Raw genomic sequence first — 21,351 nt, forward strand, 5'->3', positions numbered from 1 at the left:
ACACACCCACACACACACACACACACACACACACACACACACACACACACACACACACACACACACACCCACACACACACACACACACACACACACACACACTTATTGACTTTAGACTAAAGTTAATTTCATGGTGAACACACTACTGTGTTGTGTGCTGGTCACTATTTATTTATTTATTTATTATTCAGATGAATGAGCTCGTAATCGTTATAAGACAAGATAGCCTTTATTGTCATTGTACAGTCACCTATATAACGAAATTGGGAGGTATATAGAGGGGTCTGTTTATGTTTTATGTTTTATGAGTGTTAAGTGTCCTGATTGCCCAAGGAAAAAAGCTGTTGTTCAGTCTGTTCGTTCTGCTCTTCAGGCTTCTGTACCTCCTACCAGAGGGCAGTAGGCTGGTGGTGGCCGGGATGGAGGGTCACGGATGATCTTTCTTGTTCTTGAGATGCATCGAAAGCTGGCGATGTCATCGAAGGAGGGCAAAGGAGAGCCAATAGTTTTTTCAGCTGACCTTATCACCCTCTGCAGCCTTTTTCTCTCACCCACTGTGCAGCCGAAACCCACACAGTGATGGAGACGGCCAGCACACTCTCGATGGTGGAGCGGTAAAAGGTTACCAGCAGCTTCTCCTCCAGTTTGTTTCTCTTGAGTACCCTCAGGAAGTGGAGTCGTTGTTGGTCCTTCGTTATAGGCCTACATTGTTAAACTCTGGTAAATGTAAGGAGAAAATGCCGGCATAACAGAGTTTATGCTGCGTAGGGCGTTTTTTTCCATACACTATATCCACATGTGAGGTGACACCGGAAGAAGTGAGGAAGAGTTTTTTTTATAATCGAAGTAGCAGTCGACGTGCTAATTAACCTGAATGTAAACGGTCCATTGGCCCACAGTGACCTCTGCTGTCCAACACTGTGTCTGCTTTGATAGACGAATACAGTCCTCAGGCAGTGCTTGATTGTCACCCAAAAGGTTAATTCAAATTCAAATTCAAACTTTGGCAAAGTGAACAAGGGACTAATTATTTATTACTCACCATAGGAAAATTGCAAAAAATGTATATGCAGTAATTCTGAGACAGAACCCCTGATATGTTTTAGCTGGTTAGGACTAGGACCTAACCACCAACACAAGGAAACCAATCATCTGCTGGGCCAATTTCTAACTGGGAGAGGAGGCGCTGTGTTCTGCTTTGTTGGTGGGTGTTTATCGTCGGATGCTCAGCAGTCGTATGGGATTTGCGAAACGCCAGCAGATTTTGAAAATACACAACTCAAATGGTCCTACCTCCCTCTCCTTCAACGCTGACTCTCTCAACCCATTCCAAGTACCTGGACGCGCAATCATGCACGAGCGCGAACACAGATGTGCGAGAGCGAGCCAGGCTAGCGTAGGTTTTCGTTAAACAACATGGCAACATTAAAAAAACAACATGGGATGGTGGCGTCTTGTCTGCCATGGAAATTGTCTTCTACTGCTAGGTCCAAATGTGGATTAACTAGTTCCAGTAGCTACCGCAGGATAACAACAAACAGGAGCTTGCTCTGGGTCACGAGCTCTGGGTCACGACGAGTACTGCACAAAGGGGTCACGCGCGGGGGAGGGGGAGTACAGTATGACCGTTTGATTGACGTACTTACTGTCCAATGCAACTCGGTGGCTCTGGAAATCATTGGCTGGAGTTTTTCGAGCCCTGCCCGCTCTACAGATGATTGACTTGTTTAATTTTCATGTCAGTACTTCTAACTCAGTTGCTGTAAGTGGGTTATGATAAGGATTTCAAGTAATTCTGCAAAAAAAAAAAAAGCGAATTCCATACCCAACCTTTAACTTATCTAAAAATCATTAAAACCTTATATGGTGTTGTCCATTATGTGGAGAAGAAACCATTCCTAACTGTTGTTAGCTTGAAACATGTCATCAGAAATAGCATACACTACTAGGCTGAAAGACTCACATAACTATGGAGGTAGATTTGTGTCTTTATTATGCAATCAAACAAAATAGGTTTGAGAGCAAAACTTTCCACACTGCAATCAAAAAATAGATTTGAGAGAAAAACTATGGACACTGCAATCCAAAAAAATTGTATTGCAAGTAAAATAAATGTGATAAAAAAAAAATTAATGGGAATCCAAAAGTTTTGTTTGCGAATCCAAAAGTTTTGCTTGCGAATCCAAAAGTTTTGCTTGCGAATCCAAAAGCTTTGCTTGCGAATCCAAAAGCTTTGCTTGCGAATCCAAAAGCTTTGCTTGCTGTTGAGCTGAATCTCGTGGGCGGGACCTATGCCGAAATATGTAAGACACATCTCTATTGGCCAGTCTCGATCGGAGTGACAGCTTGGCAACATCCACAGTAAGCGACGAGAGAGTTTTGAAGTCCATGATGAGACAGAGCGGGACTCGGGAGCTGAGAGGACAGAAAATCAATGCGCATATGTCTTCCGTCATAGTAATAGCAAGAATGTTATGATTGAACTGGTGCATGTAGATTGCTTTTGTTTAACGATCGGTGGATGTTGTAATAAGTTAAAAAATACACATTATTTTGCTTAGCTCAATTACCTAGTCATAGGTACGTTACGTGCCCAGGCTGCCTATTAGCCTGCATGACGTTGTGCATGTAGCTACTAGTTAATAGTACTATTTGTGTTCAACGATCTCTCGTTACTATCTGTGGATGTTGCCAAGCTGTCACTCCGATATAGACTGGCCAATAGAGACGTGTCTTACATCTTTCGGCATAGGTCCCGCCCACGAGATTCAGCTCAACAGCAAGCAAAACTTTTGGATTCGCAAGCAAAACTTTTGGATTCGCAAACAAAACTTTTGGATTTGCAAACAAAACTTTTGGATTTGCAAACAAAACTTTTGGATTCCCATTAATATTTTTTTTATCACATTTATTTTACTTGCAATAAAACATTTTTTGATTGCACTGTCGGAAGTTTTGCTCTAAAAATCTATTTTTTTGATTGCAGTGTGGAAAGTTTTACTCTCAAACCTATTCTGTTTGATTGCATATTAAAGACACCAATCTACCTCCATAGAAAGCTGGGAGATTTTCGACTTTCGACTCGGAGGATTGCGGAACACACCATGGCTGTTTCCCAATGTGAGGGAAGCATGCTCAACGGCTGCCTTTTTAAGGACGCTACGTCATGGAATGCAGACAAGCACTGTTCCAATGTCGAGAACAACTCGGAAATTCGCACCCTTTACGCGTCCTTAATTTGTGAGAATTCCAAGATTTTTCAAGGATTCTTCGATGGATCCTCAACGAACCATTTACCAACAATCCTTTGCATTCACACGGTGCGCGGGATATTTAAAGATTGCCTATAGAATGTAATACACATTTCTTCACCCAAGTGAAGTTATTTAAACGTTTTCTGAAATATTTTGTGCCTTATTGCTTTTTATAGATTAATAATGTAAATGCAAAATATTTATCTGTGCTATATTTTGCATGGATTGATTTGTTTTAATATGCAAGTAGGTGTTGTTAAAACAAACCAATATCAATTTCAACAATTAAAATATTAAAATATTTAACACTGGAGCAATATTAAAAAGCGGAAGCGCTTCCACACTAGCGAGTCGTTCCAAACTCTGAACGCTACAAACAGTGTTGCCAGATTGGGCGGGTTCCCGCCCAATTGGGCTACTTTTGATTTCATCTCGCGGGGAAAAAATGCATTGGGCGGGTATATACATTTTGGGCTGCTTTTGCCAATATCTGGCGGTTTTTTAATAATGTGAAAACAGCACACCAAACTGTTATTTTATGGTTTAAAAACAGTACAAATACAAAACTCAGTAGGCCTATACTTCAATATACTTCACGTCGTGATGTCACATCAACAAACCGTTGTGCGCCGACGCAGAAGTCTGAGGCAAAAGCCCGCTCTCTCTCAACTCTGTTAGCGAAATAAGCATCATGCCGAAGTGGGGGAAATATAAAAAACTTTATAGAAAGGAATGGGAGACCGACCCTGAATTAAAATCGTGGATCGCGCCTGCCCCAGCAGATGACAGCAAAGCTCGTTGCAGGTATTGTAACGTTGAATTAAGAGCCCACCTCAACGACTTGAGAGAACATGGTGCCACGAAAAAACACAAGGCCCGCTGTCAGCCCAGTGTCAAATCCTTTGCTGTCCCAACGGGATCTGGTGCAGGAGCAACAATCAAAGATGACCAAAAACGACGTGAGTTGCAACCTACGTCGCCTGTCACACCTCCATAAACGCCGTGGATGATTTGTCTGATATACTGCAAGATGAGATGGGCGCATTCAAGATGCACAGGACAAAGTGTACCGCCGTTATAACATCTGTTCTGGCACCGCACTTCAGAGAGGAGTTAAGAGAGGATATTGGTGAGTCTCCATATTCTCTTTACCTGGATGAGGGCACTGATCAGTGAACAAGCTCCTCTGCATTTGTGTGAAGTATCGCTCACAGAAACACGGCAAGTTTGTGAGTAGCCTACCTACCTGGGGCTTGTCAACCTTCTCGGCATTTTTCCACATTTTCTTTGACATGCACGGTCTGTGATAATAAAATAGAACTTGCCATTTGGGCTTAATTGTTTAATACCGTAGCGTTACCGCGTAATCAGAAGGACGAGTCGATATGGTAAAATCCCCAGGGATGTTTATTATTACTCCTCAACCGGACGGAGCCTAAAACATTGCAGCCATTAGAAGTAACTCTTGGCGCATATAACAGTAGAACCACAACATGCGTTTAATGTTTATTCAAAAAAAAAAAAATATCCTGTGAAAAACGTCATTGGGCGGTTTTTTGCTGAAGTGGGCGGGTTTTGGAACGTGATTGGGCGGATTTAGCTCAACCAAATCTGGCAACACTGGCTACAAACACTAGGCACTAGGCAGCACTCTAGCCAGAACTCTAGCCCCATCTCCATAGGACGCGACTAGCAAGAAAGTGTTCTAGCAAGGCTGCAGCCTTTACTTTGGGAAGTAGGGTTGCCTCTTGTACATTCGTCATCGTGTCGTAATACGCCATCAACAAGCGTCCACTGCCATGTAGAACAACGCAGAGAACACACTTTACGTTGCTTATTTGGAGCCGTTTTACTCATCCATCCCTCACTGAGCGTTTTTACACTGCCAAATCTCCCGTTTTATAATCGCGTTTTTCGATGCACGGTCCTTGCGTTTACACTCCCCGAGGTAAATTGCTTGTTTGAGCTAGAACCCCAATTTACCCTCCCGGACCCTGCACACATTGGCGGATTATTGGGTTTCATTGCAGGTGTCTTATTTATATTAAAAAAAAAAAAACATTCGGGGGTATGCAAATTATTCTAAAGAGGTCTAGACTCTGTGCGCATCCTCGCCTTCTCCAGTAAACCAAGAAAGCCTGCACCGTGACGAACGGGGGATTTTTTATGAAAAACTCAACTTCACTATCGCACCAACGTGAACCCATCGTTGAACCGCTTGCCACCATGTTTATTGTTTAATGGGAATGAAGGGTCGCATGTCATGGACTATACGTCAATCAACTAGCAGTGCGTGTGCAAGTGTCGGCTTATTAGCATCTCTACCGTGGCCTGAGCACACCTCTCCCAAGTTTGTTCATAGACAGTTGCAGAACACCTAACCCCAAAGTAATTCAAACAAAAGGTTTCTCAGCTGTTTTTTGTAGTATTAGGTGTCCTCAATAACACACTAAAAGTTTAGCAAAGTTTGAACACTAGAAAGGTGTAATTTTGAAACATGTCATCAGAAATACCATAGACTAAAATAATTTACATCACCTGCCCACAAGTGTTTCCCACGCCCTTCGGAGTGCACATGGTCGGACGTGGAGTGAACCACTCAGACCACCCGCCATACACCTGCACCCGGGGGTGCCCGCAGGTGGGCGTGGCATGGGGGCTACATGAGGCGCGGTACGCGCGCATCCCCACATGCCCAACTCCATCCACTGCCTAGCTTAAAATCTTGCCAAAGGATTACAGTTCAATATTTGCCTGCTGGCTAACACTGGCACATTTACAGAAAGGTAGATAAATGTCCTTTAAAAAAAAGAAAAGAAAAATCAACTATTGAACAGCAAGCAGATGAAATTGGATAGGGCCCACTTTAGAAGATAAGGTATTTTTTTCTTTTCGTTTGAGAGCCATTTTTTGCACATGTGATGAAATAAAAATCATTGAAGGTAATTTGCATTACAATTGTGTGGTATGCATTGTTTGTTTCCTATTTAAGAAGACGTTTGCTAAAATAAAATAAACGGTCAAAAGAAAAATAATGACTAGTGACTACGATTATGACTAGTTTCTCAGTACTAGTAATATAAGCACCTAAGAATTATCAAGAAAATGGGAACTAATTATTGTTATAATATACTGTTATTTTTCCTTTCTCTTACTTTTCCCTATTCGGAACAATTTGCCTCTACGCAGGCTTTAGCCGAGCCCTTTTTAAAGGTGCGCCATTCACCGGATGTTGATTATCGCACACGTTTTATTCGATGGTGGACATAATTCCTATGTATCAGGCAATTCTCGAATGAAGTTAAAGAACAAGTTGTTAAAATTAAGCAAATATCAATATGTCGGCATCGATAATAAGAAGAGGCCTTGACCTGCTAAGCAACGACATTAAAGGTAGCGGTGAAGATAAAACCACACGTTGTTGTTTGGCTACGCCGATTCTATGTATCTCTTTGCTTCTTAGTTTGATGTAAATTAGATGTTATGTACAAAGTGCACTTGAATTGTTCATATATTCAGATGAGAAGTGCAGGATAGATGAGACCTAACTACGCGGTGAATCTCTGCTAACACGTCTTTTCATACCAGAGTGACCACATAAATGATCTGATACCAGAGAGAATGTTAATGCATGACAATGAATTGTTTTACTTTGCCTATGTTTTCCTTTACTTATCTATTATTTTATCGTATTGTATTGTGTATATATAACAATGTTTCTACGTGAAGCACTTTGAGTCTCCCTCATGTATGAAAAGTGCTATATAAATAAAGTTGCCTTGCCTTGCCTTGCCTATTCATATTAAGTTCAAGGATGACCAACATCCTTTCTTGTATTCTCTTAAATTTTGTTGACATCAGAACCATTTTCCTTGACTGCCTTAATCCTGTTTTACAGATGTCGGTAAAGGAAAATCAAGCAAAGTAAAAAAACGACAGACTCCTAGCAAAGCCAATGTGATGAACATGGTGAGCACTAACCGGCGAGGCGTCACTAAGCAGGTTAAACGTCTGCAGGGACGCCTGGGTCCCGGTAAGAGCAAAACCACCGTCAAAGACAAGAGGATCAAGAACGCTGTTGGTAATATTTTTAAATCAAAACTTTTCACTGCATTCTCTCACCTAGCAAATACTGGACACTTGTCATAATGTATGATTTTAGACTTTCACGCATTCAATAAGCCCCATTTGGAACAAAGAAATCCTGCTTATCTTTATCGTACACTGTATTTTGGGTCACACAGGAATCCCATTGCAAATCTTTTCGATGAATGTAATCATGTTTTTACTTTCCGTGGTCTCAACAGGGTTTGAAGATATGGTACGATATCAAATGGATTTACCAGCTAAATCAAGTTCAAATATGCACCCAATCATTTTATTCCCTCTCTCTCTACCCAGAGGAGTTCAGGAAGACGCAGGGGAAGAGCCACCTGACAGACAACCTTGCCTACTTCCTGGGGAGTGGCTACATAGCCACCAACGCGGTCACCAAGAAAGTCAGTATTCATGTCATCTGCCCACTACACTTGATGTCAGATAAGATGCGTCATGGAGGAGCATCTAAAGAGAAACAACAACAAAAAAACACACACATTGTCACCTGGGGATTAATAGTAGAAAATAGTATGTTAGTCAACATTCCTTCCTTGAGTCAATCAAACCGTAGTAAAATATAACGCTCTTCCCGTCGGCCAATCAGATCATGAGCCAGCACACTGGCAGGCAGGCGAGGAACCGTCCGGACGCGCCAGTCAGGAAGGCGTCCGAGACCACCTCTGTCTTCAGCGAGGAGGAGTTCCAGAAGTTCCAGAAGGAGTACTTTGGTCGGACCGTGGAGTAGAAGAGACAGTCTTTTCTTTTCTTTTTTGCTTTGATATTGTTACAATTCTACGCAATTCTATTCATCAACAACGATGAATATCAGTTGAAATAAATAAAGCTTTTTAATGTTTTTTTCCACCCATGGCTTGAGGTCACGTTATTAACCTTTTTAGATGTCTACAGAATGATGCAATAGATACAATGAGGTTTAAAATTTCAATTATTTTCAAATCAGGCATTGAATTGTAAGAAGCATCGACCATAAGTATCAGATATTGGGTTCATTCCCATATGAAAACATCTTAGGGCTTCTGACTCAGAACTACTGCATTTACATTTTTTGCAATGTTGATAGGGAAATAACTAATTTACTAAAAGGTCACACCAGTATCCTCATCAATCCAGAATGCACTTTGGGCTTTGTGGGCTTGGGGGTAGGGGATGAATACAAATACAGCTGTTGGTCAGGCAGTGGGGAGCACCTGTGTGGCCATATAGGTTTCGACATGCAGTTCTGGACCGCAGTGATAGCTGCATACCGAGATGTTGACCAAAGTATTGGTTTTAAATTCAAAATAATTTAGGTTTGGGACTTTGAGTCCCGGTCACTCAGATTTGAGCTTGTCTGCCATTTCTAAAACTAGAGACCATAGGAATGTAGCAGGTGGAGTTGAACTTGTTCAGCCCAGGGGTTGCCTCTATTCAATTCATCTGGTGCGTATCAGATGCATCAATCCCTAATGAGACCAAGTTGTTTTAACAAGCACAACATACCCCTCTACGGAACCAAACTATGGCACAGGTAAGGCTCCCCAATTGTCCTTCTGCACTTTTTAAAATATGGACCATTTGTGCTAAACCTTGCGTTTTGTAAGCCTTGAATTATGTCACTTGTCTGAATGTAGTGTTTTTGTATTTGCTTATTGTTCGTCGAGAATGACCTTCAAATTCTGTTCGTGTTATTCCTCTTTTACTAAAAGTCTGAAAGTATGCAGACTTTCAGAACTAAAACATCTCTGTAAAGGCCGACATGAGAGTCTGGCCTGAACAACTGCAACACACACATCCTCTTTATATGAATGAATAATCCAAAAAGGCATGACTTTCCATAATGGGCTTGAATTTTGATTGGCAAAATAAATTGCAACGAAGTCTAAAGTATGTGCATATCCACTTTGTTGATCTTAATCATTGTTTTGCAATTCTGAAAGCACTTAAAATGTGATCAGCCTAACGTGACTTTGAAGAAGAGCCTTTTCCAAATGTGAATGTAAAAAGCCATGCAGACTACCGAGATGACATTCACTTTTATATATTTTTCCAATTCCTGAAACTTCTCTAGTTGGATTGTATCAGTCTAGCAGCTGGGTATATCAGTCAGATGCTCAATGATAAACTGCTGGTTGTTCGTCGAGAATGACTTTCAAATTCTGTATATTTTATTTTCTCAAAGTCTGAAAGTGCGCAGACTTTCAGAACTAAAACGTCACTGTAAAGGCCGACATGAGAGTCTGAATGAATATCCAAAAAGGCATGACTTTCCATAATGGGCTTGCATTTTGATTGGTCAAATAAATTGCAAGGAAGTCTCAAGTATGTGCATATCCACTTTGTTGATCTTAATCATTGTTTTGCAATTCTGCAAGGACTTAATATGTGATATCTACCTTTTTTTGTAGCCACTCCAGCTGCTCAATGATAAACCACTGGTTTAACAGACACTGACAAGTTTTAGCATTGTTGGTGTATTATAGCATTGAAAGCTTATCTAAGTGTCTTAAGCTTATCGTAGCCTTGTCAGGTATTTTAATGCTCAGTGATATTTGTCAAACAAGACATAGTACTATCCCAGGGAGTGGTTGGACCCAGGAATGTTCATACTTTCGCTTTCTCTATATAAAAACCTTTGTTTAAAGTTGGTAGCTAAACAACCATTGATCAACCGTTTGTGACCAGTCTTTCTAGTCTGTAACGTTAATAAAGAAGGCATTCCAACTAGATATTTCAAAAAAGTGAATGAGATTGAAACGATTAGCAACATTTAAGCCATACACATCTACTCTTCTGGACTCACCTGCACAGAGTATCCACTGAGGCTCTTTAGTGACTGATACAAACTAGGGACTGATGCACACACAAAAGACACTGAGACACGTCAGACACTTTGACATTAGACTTATGTAAAATGTTCAATGATGAACAGTTTCAATAGCATAGCATAACGTCTACCTCAACTGTTACTCATGTTTGCATTTTACAAGGTATTGCTACATTTCTACCACTGTTAAAATGGGGATTACTTTAAAAAAAGGAAAAAATTCTTTCCCTTCCTGTACGGCTGTGACGTGACACCAAGATTTCCGTCTAGGATTAACAGGGACAGTGGGAAGTCATCGAGACATGTGACAAAACAAAACATTGTCAATGAAATGTGGGTTATGCGGTCACATTACAATTCATAATATAATCTGTGTATTCTGTTCTCTTCTGTCCAACATTCCTCGTTTTGTAGATATCTAAAGTTGAGTGTGTGCTAATTAACTAAGAAAGAGCTTCATTCTAAATATTATTCATTCTGGCATACTTTTCTAGGGCCCAGGTAAACAATACCCAACCAACCCTGCCCAACCGCCTCCTCCTAAACCCAAACCAAGAACCAAGTCATTCGACCTGCCTCAACATATCCTGGTAAAGACTAACCGGCATTTAATTACTAATCAGACATTTAATACCAATCAGCGTCAATGAGTCATTCATGATCAATGAGTCATCCAGGATCCATAAGTCAAATATGATCTATTGGTCATTTATTGTCAGTCACTGAGACATTTCAGACACTGAGAAACTTCAGAAACAGACACTTAAGTCACTGAGACAGTATAGTCACTGACACAGGTTAGACACTGAGACACTTTAGACACTTTTGTCCCTTTATTCACTGAGACACTTTTAGACACTCCAGACACTGAGACACTTTAGTCACTGAGAGACACTTTAGACACAGAAACTGAGACTCCTTCGTCCTACGGACTTATGTATAGATTCATTTACACAGCATAAAATGTCAATAATATCCACCTCACTGATTTCATTCTCATTACTGTCCTGTAGTGCTTGGATAAGACACCAGAATCTCCTTTCTGGTATTATGAGTGACAAAAGTGTGTGACAAAACAAATCATTGTCAGTCAAATGTTGGCTATGAGTTAACGTTACATTTCATTATCTAAACAATGTATTCTGTTTTCTTCTGTACAACATTCTTCGTTTTGTAGACATCAGAAGGTGATCGGCGCGCCACTAAACTAAAACAGAGCTTGATTCTAATGATCATTCATTGTGAAATACATTTCTAGGGCCCAGGTAATCAAGACAAAACCGACCGAGCCCCAGCACCTGCTCCCAAACCCAAACCCAAACCAGGACCAAAACCAGATTGCCTTTTCCAACGTGTTGTCCTGGTAACCAATGACCTTTTTTTTTTTTTACAAAGTACACATCAAATACCATCAGTGGTTGTTAAGACATTCTTGAACAATTAGTATTCATTATCAATGAGCCTATGGTTACCAAGTACAAATGAATAAACAATTGCCTATGATTTATCAGTGAATCATAGGTATTAAGCTTTTTACCATGAATGAAAAAAATTATTAATTACTGTTAACTGTTACAATTAACTGTTAGCTACCAATAAGCCATTAAGTTTTGTCTTAACGATAAGAAACCTAGTGTAACTTGACACCTTACCATTGCGTGTTCAACCTCTCCGTTTTCATCAGGACCCAGACTATCTGAAGCAGTGGTGGACTAGTGTGTCACGTGAGTCCACATTTAGACAACTAAAACCCTAATAATACCCTCAATACTAGGTCCAGATTTACTGAATTATAAATAATCTTCCCAGCTTGGGATTCCCTCCAAGAAGACTTCAACGGCAAGAAAGAAAATGAGTAAGTTGGCAAGGCTTGGAATTTCTCAGACTCTCACAAAAACACACACACTTATCAAGTGTAAGTTGCCTCTCTCTCTCTGTCTGTCTCTCTCTCTGTCTCTCTCTCTCTCTCTCTCTCTCTCTCTCTCTCACTCTCACTCTCACTCTCACTCTCACTCTCACTCTCTCTCAGGATCATTGCTGTCAAAGCCAGGCGGTTCCACATTGCAGTCCAGCTGTTTGACCTGCTGATGACTGAGAAAACTGAAACCCTCAGCAACTACATGAGTCAGCTGAACCTCATCGCGGACCACTTGGACAAGGTACTGGTCTCTTCAGGTGTCTTTGTGTTCAACAAAAGACACCTACTGGTGTCTTCTATATGATTCAGTGTGGGGTAAAGGTAATGATGTCTTCTAGAGGATTCAGTGTAGGTTAAAAGTACTGTGTATTCAAATTGTTTTTCTAAATGGAAGAAATGTGGAGATTTGCTTCCAGACCACAAACTCTTTATTACCTCAAAAATCTATTTGTGGTTGTCTGGGGGAGTATAGCATAATAGCCAAACAAAGACACGTAACATCTGTGGTTTAAGACCATTTCAATCATCAATGTTTGGATCCAGACCCCTATTTCTCAGCTGTATATTTCCATGAAACCATTCTGACTAGCTGTGTGTCAGCTGTGTGCATTAGCTTGTTTGAACAGAACACATGCAGCCCTACGGGATCGACAGTGAAAAGGAGGATTCCTTGTTTAAGTCTCTCCGAGTTCAAGTTTTAGATATTTCACTTGAAACTCGGAAGGCTGGTTTCTGAGGCCTCTGGAACACACCATTACTTGCATGTACCATTTACTGGTCACCATACTCACAGACACCAAGCCGAGGGTCTTCCTGTTTGCACAGCTGATATATCTAGAGGCTCTAGCTTCAATCCACACCTCAATATTGTTCTCCCGGCCACGGCTCACAACTCTTTTAAAGGGAAGTGCTACCTGTGCCACCTCATCTAGATAATCAGTGCCAATGCTCGGCACCAAGCTGCACTTCCAATCACAACCTTCCTGCCTGCTACATTTATCCACAACAACGAGCAGCAGTCATGAGTGGGCCAATAAATCATATCCTCTTTTTGTCGTTTCCTTTTCCAAGGTGTCCAACAGGACCAAGGTTGCAGGGATCAGTGGTGGGACCACAGCCGTGTTGGGGGGCCTTGCAGCAGGGGCAGGGATTTTATTGGCCCCTTTGACGCTGGGGGCCTCCCTGGCCATGACTGTTGTCGGGGCGGGCGTGGCCACAGCGGGCGGAGTCGCTGGCGCCTCAGCGGCCATCGCCCACAAAGTGAGATTGTCTTCGGAAGGGAGACATCATTTTTTTGCTTTCATGTGTGTGTCTGTCTTAAAGGGGGCACATTATACCACCAGGTGTGAGTGTGATTAGCCTTACAAGCCGTTTCGAAAATCTGCCCCATATGACATCACTAGTGGGCGTGTCTACCTAGATCTGTGCTGGATAGATCAGTCTACCAGCCTACCCAGTGGACTGAAGTAAACGTTGCTCATCAATCCAGCACAGATCTAGGTAGACACGCCACTAGTGATGTCATATGGGGCAGATTTTCAAAACGGCTTGTAAGGCTAATCACACTCACACCTGGTGGTATAATGTGTCCCCTTTAAGATAAGTGGTGCCGCCGTTGTTATGGGGACGGTGGTGTTGTTGTTGCTGTTTGTTATCTGTTATTCTGGTAATGACGGAACCATTCCATCAAGGATGAGCTCATGTTTTATTATTATTATTATTGAATGTTAAGTTACAAGGCAGATGCATTATCCAAAGCAAACGACAGTGAATTCAGCCACTCAGGATCAGTTAGGTTAGGGCCTCATAGGACACTTTCCAGCCCTGTTCAAGGGCTTGTCAATATATATTTATCAAATTTGCATTTGTAAAACAAAGAGATTTAAAAGGTTGTGTCAGCCAACCATTTTCTTCGGGTTACTATGGTATACTAACTTCCTATCGGCCATCAGTCTGTTCATTCATCCCTCACTTTCTTTTTTGTACTCTGCTTGCAACCCCCAATGCTTCCAGGTGGACCTGGAGAATGAAAAGAAGAAGATCAGAAAGGTCTTCCAGGACCAAAAGGACAACATTGAGGTCCTTCAACGCTGCCTGAAGTTCATTGTGGAGGGCATGAACCAGCTGGCCCAGCACCCATCCGCCTCGCTGTCCAAAGTGAAAGTGGACCCCGTGAAGCTCAACATGGTGTACCATCTGGGCGGGGGCGTGTGTCCTTGCGCCATCGAGGCCAACGTTAAGGCATCGGGGATCATGGAGGGGCTCGCCATAGGGCTCGATATGTACTTCAAGGATGGAAAAGGAGCGACCAAGTATAAGCTTAGATCCAAGTGTGCCGCCAAACTGCGTGTGTTGGTGCAGGAGATGGGCACGGGGCTGGGGGAGCTTGAGAGAGCCAAAGAGTCGCTTAAGGTGTTTCTTCCATGAACAAGAACATGGAGATATCTGGCGCGCTGGCCTTTAGCCAATCAACTTGCCACACACACACACACACACACACACACACACACACACACACACACACACACACACACACACACACACACACTTACATTTGGATTTACATTAAGGGCATTCAGCAGACGCTTTTATCCAAAGTGACTTACAATAAGTACATTTGTCAGAAGCGAACACCCATACACATACAAAGTAAAGGGACATGCTTTTCTTTCTTTTATTTGGTTTCTATGTAGTAAACTGGATTTATCTCCATTTTCTTTGTTACTTACCTACTTTTTTGTGCGGGATAATATACATTTCATTGGTGTGAAAATTAAAACATATTATATTTTATATGTGTTTTTATTTTATTGTAAGGATACACATATTATATACTTATATCTAAATGGTGTGTACATTGAAATGCTGCTATAATTTGTATCGAATCGTAAGGCAACATCGGTCTTTTTTTTTTTACTGTTGGGCACCCGGAAGTGTACTTTAGCAGGACTAACATTCCAATGTTCTCGTTTTCCTGATGGTAATATGTGGCTTTCTGTGTTTCAGAGTTTTACCATTTATCTATAATTGATGGGGTTTTACTGCCGACCTTTTTAAGGTTTATAGTTCAGTGCCAATTTGCTGCTAGCATAGTTACAGATGATTTCAATATGGGACCTATTTTTGTTAACATGTGATCACGAGTCTGACCAATTACAAAAAAGGTCATCGCGGAGTAATACCTAAGATCATTCCTTTTGAGACACCCCATTGGCTTAACCATGTTAAACGTCAACTGTACGCGATTGGGCGGAGGGATGCGTCAGTCCATGATGCGGCCATATATAAACGTCAGCTCTCACCGACAAATCCATATTTGGTGTTCGACCGCCCCTCCCTTTGGATTAATCATTCTGTGATCTCGCTGTCAAGAACTAAGCGCTCTCCCGCGCATCATGGCTGTTTAAAGGCGTGCAGCGGCTTACTTCGCATCGGCAATAACACGGCAGTGCAGCGGCGAATTGCATTGGCTTTTTCTGGCAAAATGGCGTACGTACTATTAAATGTTAACACTTCTAATTTAGCGTAAAGATGAGGTTCACTTTCTCTATTCCAGACGGGAAATAGGGTGTCATGACACAGTAAAAAGTACAGGCTAGAAACGTTATTGTAAATATAATATTTATACTTAGATATAAATATAATTAATTGTAATAAGAGAAAAGAGAAAAAAATACATTTCTGTCGACCAATTTATAACACGGGCTGGCAAGTCGACAGGTGCGCCAGACAGTTCATGTCAGGTCAACTTGCGCCTGGCGTTTTAGTGGGATGTTTTGCAACAATAATGCAAATTCAATCGGCCGTTTTGAGGGAATATTACAATTTATTACTATATTATGACTGTAGAACCATGGGCTGAATACATTTTGTTTCCATCAATGGTGTTGTATTAACGGTATATACATTCTCCGTATCATGCCTGTTTATAAACTTTCAGTACTGGCATTGTTTTAGGTTTATTATGAGGTGCATACCTATGGCCATTTATCTAGCAAGAAAACCTGTCTTTGTGTGTATTTACAACAGTGGCAACGTGGCGCCCCAAAATGGCGCGCTGTGTCTTCTGTTGTGGCCGTTACCACGCCCCCAGGATGACTCACCCCGTTGAGGGTGGAGTTACCGGGCAGAAAATGCCCAAATTAGGAAATGTCAACCACTCGGGGGGTGGGGCCCAGTGACGGCGTTCTGACTAAAATAGCTCACTGTCACTAGTTTAACTCTTGACTACATTCACCTTAGTACAATGAGGAGTAGTATCAAGTTGTAATCCATCGTTACAGAAAAGTTATTTCATTGTGCACAAGCATGTATATTAAAGTGCAGCTTGACCAAGTTGTCGGTCATAATAAAAGCCTGAATTGTGTCTTGTTAATCAGTGGTGTTTCCCATGTACTCATTCAACTCCAGGAACGACGTTATTTAAAAACGACCTGAATAAAAGATGATTGTCCTTTCCTAGTAACACCCCATTCTGCCCTTTATCAACCCCACCAGGTCTCTTTCGACATCCACCCTCAGCTTTGCTGCAGTCGACAGCAGGACCTACCCTCTGGAAACCCAGACGATATCACGTTTATTCCCCCACACGCGACTACCACTGACCACTGGACATGGCCTTGAAGACAGTGCCGGTCCCGGAGGACGTGGGGGCCCTGTTCTTAGGTGGGTTGCTTGGGGCCAATGTTGTCGTTTGGCTGGTAGTCCAACCTCTCCAAGTTGCTAGGGAACAATGATCTCGGATTGTTTATTGGATGGGCAATACAATTCTTGGAGTTGCTAAGGGCCCCATCTGCATACGTGGCAGCTTGCAAAACACATCTGTCTGTTTTATTGCACGACACCAGGCCTGATTGTTGTCTCTACCTGGTAATTTCCTCGTTACTGTAGCGCATGGGATTTGTTTTAGCCACAGGTTAAGTGCTGTCATGTGAACTCAACTTAAGCCCTCAAATTATGTTTGAAGACGTTTATTTATGCCATGGGACATGGGTCAATTATAGTGATGAATTCAGTCAGACATCTAACTATGTAAATAGATTCAAGGGCAAAGAAAGAAAATAATCACACCACAACCTATGTGATGTTTTCCTGCTCCATTATGATGAGCCTCAAGCTCTCGACCCTGTCCCTAGGGCTGAGGCAGACATTTATGAGTTATCTTAATGGAGCCGATGCCTTCCCAGGCCGCTGATGTTTATCAACTCTTCCTTCCTCTCTCCATATCTAGGGCCCTCGTTTCTGACGGCTGACCCCATGGTTCCCCTTCTGGACCAAGATGAAGAGGAAGCTCTCTCTCTCTCCTCCGCCTTAGAGGAGAGTTCAACCGCTTCACCCTCCCCCACTTTGTCTTCCTCTCTCTCCCTGTCCCCTTACCAAACTCTCTGTCCCTCGCCTCTCTCCTCCTCCTTCTCCCCTCCTGCCTCTCCCCTCTCCTCCCCCTCCTCGTTCCTGGAGCCCAAGGTGGGTGCTGACGCCCTGTCCTTCCCCTGGCTGGGGGCTGCGGAGCTGCTCCACGCGCACGTTGGAGCAGACGTCAGCAGGGGTGAGCTTGCCGCCGGTCAGCCGCTACAGTGTTTTCCACAAGATGATGTATTTTCCGAAACACACGGGGCTGTAGTCAAGAGACGTGTGCCACTTTGAATTTGCGCTATTGGTGTTCAGTAGGAAGAGTAAAGTGACGCAACAACCCAGGCCTGGCTTACCAGTTCATTAGTCTTTGAGACATGGCTTGCTCTCGTGAAATGAGGAAGCTTGATCATCTGATAAGGCAGAAGATTCTTATTTATAGCACAACAAACCAGTTCCATGGTTTCAATTTCGTTCTACCCACTTAGTAAAATTATTAACTGAGCAACTATTAACTGGGGTCTGCTTAGCTCAGGAGGTGGAGCAGTTTTCTTGTAACCGAAAGGTTGCTAGTTCGATCCCCAGCTCCTCCTAGCTGAGTGTTGATGTGTCCCTGAGCAAGACACTTGACCCTAACTCCTCCTGACGAGCTGTCGCATTGCATGGTTGACCCCGCCGTTGGTGTGTCAATGTGTGTATTAACCGATGTAAGTCGCTTTGGATAAAAGCGTCTGCTAAATGCCCTGATTGTAATTGTCTTGGGTACTCGGGCTGAGTTCCACTGAACAAGATAAGTCGAGTCAGTTACTGAACAAGTTTAAGCTGTAAGGTCTCTGTGCCACTGACAAACCTCCTTTACCATGGCATGTTGGATAGGGAGGGGTTTTAGATCTGTTTCGGCCTAGTGACTTGGTAAATTCCAAGCACGGCTATGAGCTGTACCTGAAATTATGTTTTAGTTATTCTGTTCAGGGGCTATAGTGATGTTTTGACATTTATTCCACACTTGTTAAGATCGATGTTTGATTTTGTGTTCTTTTACCTTTTTTGTTGTAAAATAAATATGACATAAAATGCTAGTTTGTTGAATAATATAGAGGTTTGAGGACGAGACCAGCAATAGTCTTGAAGAAAATGCTTCTGGTTACAGGATGCGCTGTTCTAACGCATTACCTCCCTCTACAGATGACCCCTTCTCAGGGATGGACTGGATGGCAGAGAAGATTGACCTCAGTGACTTTGACCTGGATTCCCTAATGGGCTCCTCAGACGAGCCTCCCAGCTCCCCCGAGGACCTCATCGCTACCCTGGACTCCCAAATGGATCTGGATGTCCACAACTTTGACTCACCCGTCGTCTCCCCGCTCGACGCTCTCGCCCTGCCCCTACCGCTCCCCGATCTGGTCCCTCTCCCACTGGAGCCCCCACCCGTCACTCTGACCGTCTCTCCAACTGAGGAGGAGGAGCAGCAGGCGACGCTGATGGTGAAAACGGAGCCCCTCTCGCCGCCTCCCTTTAGCCACCTGGAGCTGGGTAGCGAGGTCGACGTGTTAGAAGTGGAGAAGAATGCCCCGACCCTCAACGCCAACGTGATGCCCTTCCCCGCCGGCGACCTCCCAACCACCACCACCACCACCTCCTTCCTGGTGTCCCTCACCACCGCCGGGCCCTACGTGGTGCTGCTCACTGCTAAAGCAGAACCTTTCCAGGAGTCCCCCAATGACCAGACCTCCGCTGCTCAGGAGGCCTTCACCCCTGATGAGGCCTCCCCCGTGACCAGCGACTGCGACAGCGACTCTGGCATCGAGTCGGCCTCCAGCAGCCCCCCTCGGATCTCCTCCCCGTCTCCTTCCTCCCCGTCCTCGGCCGGTTCCTCCAGGACCAAGCCGTACTCCAGGCCGGAGGCCGCCAGCGCCGACAGGAAGTCTGCAGGCGGTGCGCCCCCCAGGGTGGTGGAGAAGAAACTGAAGAAGATGGAGCAGAACAAGACCGCAGCGACGCGCTACCGCCAGAAGAAGCGGGTGGAGCAGGAGGTGCTGAGTGGGGAGTGCGACGAGCTGGAGACAAAGAACCACGCGCTGGCGGAGAAGGTTGACGCGCTCAGCCGCGAGATCAAGTATCTCAAGGACCTGATGGAGGAGGTTCGCAACGCAAAGAACCGGCGCAGCAAGACTGTCTCCGCCTGAGTCGCCACCACCTCCTAACCCGGCTAGTGGTGTAGTCCGTGGGTTCCTGAGGTCAAGTCACAGTTCTGCGGCTGTTGTAGAAAGAGATCGGCACGTGTACGCTGGATTTAGGGTTCCAGGTAGCCAAGAGCAGTTGGTGTGCATGGCAAGAGATTAAGGATGTCGATGAGATTAGGGACATTGTGCTAGTCTATCGGATTAGAGATATCGATGAAATTAATCTTGGAGGGACTAGGGCTGTGAGGTTTTACGGTCGCTCAGTCCGCTCCAGTAGACCCACATAACATCTAGGTGTACTTGCAGTGATGTGTAGGAACGTGTATATCCTGGTCGTTTTACTATGCTAACCCGACAATCACTAGGCACACAGATGGCAAACGGCCATTACCAAGTCAAGATTTTAAGTATTTTAATTAATTTGTCACATGATCATACAGTGCTGTGAAAAGTCCAAGAGGCCGTCGTACTTTGCAGACCGCCGACGTAATAAAACATTCTCTGAATAAATTCCACCTTCAACCACCACCCTTTTGACTCACCCCTCAATTGTTTCCTGCTGTTGTGTCACCCACCCACCCTCAGCCCACCACCCATTTCCACCTTCCTCGGAGCAGCTTTGTCCAGAAAGGGGCCACGTTTATTTATGAATTGTTACGCAGCACTCCTGTTTACCTGTTTTGTAAATGGATGCTCTTCTTGCTTACTGATCATTTTATTCTTTGTTTTACTTTTGACTAACTCCTGATTGTTTTTTTGGTTTTTAAGTGTTTCTTTCTGAAACTGTATAAATGCTTTTTTTTTCTATTAAATATCCATCAATACTCTTCAGACATGTCTCTTTTTTATTTTGAACCTGTTTTACAGTCAATCCACGGATTGACTGTAAAATTAAGGAATGCACACCAACGAGTAAACTGAAAGCCTACAAGTCGGTGCACGGTTACGCAAATGTTTGCGTGTGTGAGTCTGTACTCGGCACTTGTTGCCTATCAAGTAGAACATCAGTGGGGATGATCCTTAACATTAACTGTTGCAATGGTGAGCTTGGGTTTATTGCCTCGGTACTAGCATTAATCGCTTATGGCAACGAATTGTATTTGTTTCCTCAAACGCGGTCTAGTCCATTTTTCTTTCCCATTATAGCCCTTACAAGTACAATGAAGCATAAATTAAATTGATTATGGTAAATATCTACAGTACTAGCAGCATTGGTTTTAACATTCGAGCATTAAAGTTTAAACTGATCTTGTCTCATGTGAATAGTGAAAACCGGCCTCAGGTGGTTTCTTCTCAGTTTCACAGTAGTCATTCTGGTTCCACTCTACAAGGAAGTGAGGGGTGAGGGGTCAGAACAGCTGTGTCTACGTTTGCAGCAGGGATTTTGTCTAGTCTGCGTTTGACCAGCTGTTCAGAACAGTAACCATTTCTTGACGAGCTCGAATGGAAGGCCTGGTGCCGCCGACAAGTTTATTTGTCAGACTAGACATCAGCAGGTTCGTGTATGCGTACGTTAGTCCTCCATGCAAATCTTTCATTGCATATTTTTGCATATTCTCCAACGCATAACTTCTGCAGCATGCCATGAGTCTAGTCATGGGATCCCTAATCGGCAAGCCCTCTGCTGCTGCTGCTCAGAGCTCGACAGAAACAAAGTTACTGTAAAGCAAAATTAAACTTTGCCTACTTGTTGATGCTGTTTATTAATCTTTTTATTTTTTTTAT

At 43.2% G+C, this 21,351-nt stretch overlaps 3 protein-coding genes across 3 annotated transcripts; all 3 read left to right on the forward strand.

Moving 5' to 3' along the window:
• Window positions 1–6,445: 6,445 nt before the first annotated feature.
• Window positions 6,446–8,216, forward strand: rps19bp1 (ribosomal protein S19 binding protein 1). The gene is made up of 4 exons (XM_060047466.1): window positions 6,446–6,647; window positions 7,153–7,335; window positions 7,656–7,753; window positions 7,957–8,216. The coding sequence occupies exons 1-4, from the start codon at window positions 6,593–6,595 to the stop codon at window positions 8,095–8,097; spliced, it is 477 nt and encodes a 158-aa protein (XP_059903449.1). The 5' UTR covers window positions 6,446–6,592; the 3' UTR covers window positions 8,098–8,216.
• A 1,087-nt stretch (window positions 8,217–9,303) lies between these two features.
• LOC132454230 (apolipoprotein L domain-containing protein 1-like) lies at window positions 9,304–14,945 on the forward strand. The gene is made up of 7 exons (XM_060047465.1): window positions 9,304–10,766; window positions 11,435–11,539; window positions 11,861–11,900; window positions 11,986–12,031; window positions 12,206–12,335; window positions 13,166–13,354; window positions 14,108–14,945. The coding sequence occupies exons 5-7, from the start codon at window positions 12,264–12,266 to the stop codon at window positions 14,519–14,521; spliced, it is 675 nt and encodes a 224-aa protein (XP_059903448.1). The 5' UTR covers window positions 9,304–10,766; window positions 11,435–11,539; window positions 11,861–11,900; window positions 11,986–12,031; window positions 12,206–12,263; the 3' UTR covers window positions 14,522–14,945.
• Window positions 14,946–15,394: 449 nt separating this feature from the next.
• atf4a (activating transcription factor 4a) lies at window positions 15,395–20,457 on the forward strand. The gene is made up of 4 exons (XM_060047464.1): window positions 15,395–15,583; window positions 16,592–16,759; window positions 17,325–17,639; window positions 18,629–20,457. The coding sequence occupies exons 2-4, from the start codon at window positions 16,708–16,710 to the stop codon at window positions 19,627–19,629; spliced, it is 1,368 nt and encodes a 455-aa protein (XP_059903447.1). The 5' UTR covers window positions 15,395–15,583; window positions 16,592–16,707; the 3' UTR covers window positions 19,630–20,457.
• The last annotated feature ends 894 nt before the right edge of the window (window positions 20,458–21,351 follow it).

This window comes from Gadus macrocephalus, chromosome 3 (genome assembly GCF_031168955.1).
Source record: "Gadus macrocephalus chromosome 3, ASM3116895v1".
Lineage (NCBI taxonomy): Eukaryota > Metazoa > Chordata > Actinopteri > Gadiformes > Gadidae > Gadus > Gadus macrocephalus.